A 2,967-nucleotide genomic window follows, 5' to 3' on the forward strand; every position below is an offset into this window, starting at 1 on the left:
TGCTTCGGATTCTTTTACAAACCATCCAGCAGTGACAAGGCCTCTTCCTCTGTGATACTCCTTGACCAACAGCCCTGAGGACTCATCCTACTTGTAGAAATAAATATATGAATAAAAATGCAGAGTATCATATTTGCTATTAATTAACTTCTATTACATTTTAACTTATTTTATGGATTAAAAAAGGCAGCCAGAAGAGAGAAAAAAAATAAAAAAAATATTCAAATTCCATGGGTAGTGTGTACCACGTGCAAATCAACACCCCAAAAGAAATTATCTTGTTTCAAGCAGTACATTTAAAATAGTGCTTCTGAATAATGCAGGTTTCCTATGATTAAAATTAAAGTTTTTTCTTTTTAACAGGCATGAGACAAAAGCAACTTAAGTTCTTCCTAGAGTTTACGTAAAAGCTTCACTGTGGGGAAGAAAAAATGCACACAGGAAACGAAAATATCGTTAACCTGTCCTGACTGGACTATTAAGAGTATCAGAAGAATCTCAGAAGACTTGCCCCCTCCCATATGGGCTTCCGAAAAGCAATGCTGCCCTTTAATCCAGAGATACTCTCTAATCCAGATGTAGTTCCCTTCCCACTAATTCCTGCCAAGTCCTACAGATAGGTATTTTGAAACATACCTACTTCAGGAGAAGTAGCAGCCATGCCCATTTTGTTTACATTCCTATGATCAATTTTGCCTGATAAGATTTGGCAGACCTCCAAAAATTTGGAAAGTGCCCCAAAGCTCCACTGTAAGTATCCTAACCTTCAACAGAGGCATAACAGCAAGCAGGTCAGGAAGAATATAGGCTAGTGCAGGGGTGTGAAGAAAAAAAGACAACACTATTATTCTGTAAAACATGAATATTGCATTTAGCACAGAGCCTGCTATATCACGTGCAGATCAAAGCCCAGCACCACAGTTTCCTTCCTACTACAAGACACAAGCACCAAATGGAGGACTGTGACAGAAGGGAACTTGGAAATAACTTAGAAACGGACCCGGAACTTGGCGTTTGAACATCACACACTGACTGTGCCACACACACCTCCTCAGGCCGCTTGCTTACAGCTAGGCACGTGTGGGATTCATCTTTTGTGTTCAGGATAAAAAAAACACAAATCTGGTCCAACCACCTCCCTACCACCAATGTCACCCACTAACCCATGTCCCCAAGCACCACGTCCAACCTCTCCTTGAACACCCCCAGGGACGGTGACTCCACCACCTCCCTGGGCAACCCGTCCCAGTGCCTGACTGCTCTTTCTGAGCAGAAATGTCTCCTCATTGCCAACCTGAACCTCCCCTGGCACAGCTTGAGGCCATTCCCTTGTGCGAAGAGCCCGACCCCAGCTCCCCACCCCTTCCCTTCAGGCAGTTACAGAGAGCAATGAGGACCCCCTGACCCCCCCCAGCCCCACGGGCTGCCCCCCACCCCCTATATTCCCCCCACACACACACCATGAGCCCCACCCGCTGCCCTACAGGGGCGCGGAGGGCGTTCCGCGTTACCTCTGCGTGGCGGCTCCGAAGGAAAACCCCCCACCACCTCCTCCACCTCCTCCTGCCCCGGCTGCGGCGGCCGTGGCGGAGCCCAAGGTGCCGGCGCCGAAGGAGAAACCCGCGGACATGGCGGGGGGGGGGGGGGCAGCAGCGGGGCCGGGGGGCGGCGGCGGCGGCGGGGCCCGAGCCCGGCAGCGGCTGCAGCGGCCACGCTCCCTCCGCGCGCCCGCCGCAAGGCACCACGGGACGGCGGCGCCCGGCCACGGCCGCCCTTAAAGCGGCGGCGCCCGGCTGCGGGGAGCGCCCCCCCCCCCCCCCCCCCCCCCCAGTTATCCCCTAATTTAGGAAATAACCGAGCAGGCAGTGTGATGTATATAGCATTTACTACAGCTTTTAAGGTGTTTTATCGAGTTTTTTAGTTATTTATTGTATAACTGCTGCTCTGTGGTGCGTGTTATTGCGTTCTGTTACTGTTGCCCATAGGTTCCCGCCTGCCGTTCCTCACCAACAAGCACACACAAGTCAGAATCCACATAAAGATCTTTTAATTAAATAATATATAATAATTATAACTCTACAAAGTCAAGAATCAGCCCCAAACTCTTCCCAGTCCCCTTCTGCCAGGGAGTAGTACATTGGAACAGGCTGCCCAGGGAAGTGGTGGAGTCACCATCCCTGGAAGTCTTCAAAAGACGTTTAGATGTAGAGCTTAGGGATATGGTTTAGTGGGGACTGTTAGTGTTAGGTCAGAGGTTGGCCTCGATGATCTTGAGGTCTCTTCCAACCTAGAAATTCTGTGATTTTGTGATTCTGTGACTACACGGGAGTTTCCCTGTGGGAATATAAATGTCGTTTTTGCAGTTACGCTGTTTAGGAGGAGGGAATGTGGTGCTGAGATACACTTACAGCGATAAAAAAGTTTAGCAGGCAACCTTGTAAAATGCAGATAACCAGACTCCTTAAGACAATTAGGTGAAAATCACAGTGTCAAGTCAGATAAGTGAAGAAATATTACCACTTTAAGCAGTAAAAATATCAAAGGAAATTTGAAATTTAACAGGCCGGCAGCTGAAGGCCATGCATTGTTTGTGAGGCATCAGATAGATTGTGAACCTGGATTAACCACTCAGTGGGGAAACAGGGGAGGGTCCTGTCATCAAAAAGTATATAAACTAAACTGTGTTTTGGAACTAGTAGGCGCGCTCTCCTGCTTGTGGAACGCCCGCCATTGCAATCGCGAATAAGTTACTACTTCACTGGGATCCCCGCCTGCGCCCCTCCACTCCCCCCTCAGCCTCCCCAAAATGGCGCCGCCCCTGGCGGCCACCCCAAAATGGCGCCGCCCCCTGGCGGCGCATGCGCGCTGCGGGCTCTGCCCCCCCCCCCGCTGACCAATAGGGGGCGCCGCAGGGAGCTCGCGCTGCCGCGGCCCCGCCCCGGAAGCGTTTCTAAGGCGACGCCCGGC

The 2,967-nt window shown here is 50.6% G+C and overlaps 1 protein-coding gene across 2 annotated transcripts in view; it reads right to left on the bottom strand.

Moving 5' to 3' along the window:
• The window catches only part of NUP58 (nucleoporin 58), a 35,455-nt gene extending 33,825 nt beyond the window's left edge, over window positions 1-1,630 (bottom strand). For both annotated transcript variants that reach the window (XM_032193206.1, XM_032193197.1), the window contains exon 1: window positions 1,512-1,630. In XM_032193206.1, the coding sequence (XP_032049097.1) occupies window positions 1,512-1,630 (119 nt within the window). The remainder of the gene's footprint in view (window positions 1-1,511) is intronic.
• Between the last annotated feature and the right edge of the window lie 1,337 nt (window positions 1,631-2,967).

This window comes from Aythya fuligula, chromosome 1 (genome assembly GCF_009819795.1).
Source record: "Aythya fuligula isolate bAytFul2 chromosome 1, bAytFul2.pri, whole genome shotgun sequence".
Taxonomy (NCBI): domain Eukaryota; kingdom Metazoa; phylum Chordata; class Aves; order Anseriformes; family Anatidae; genus Aythya; species Aythya fuligula.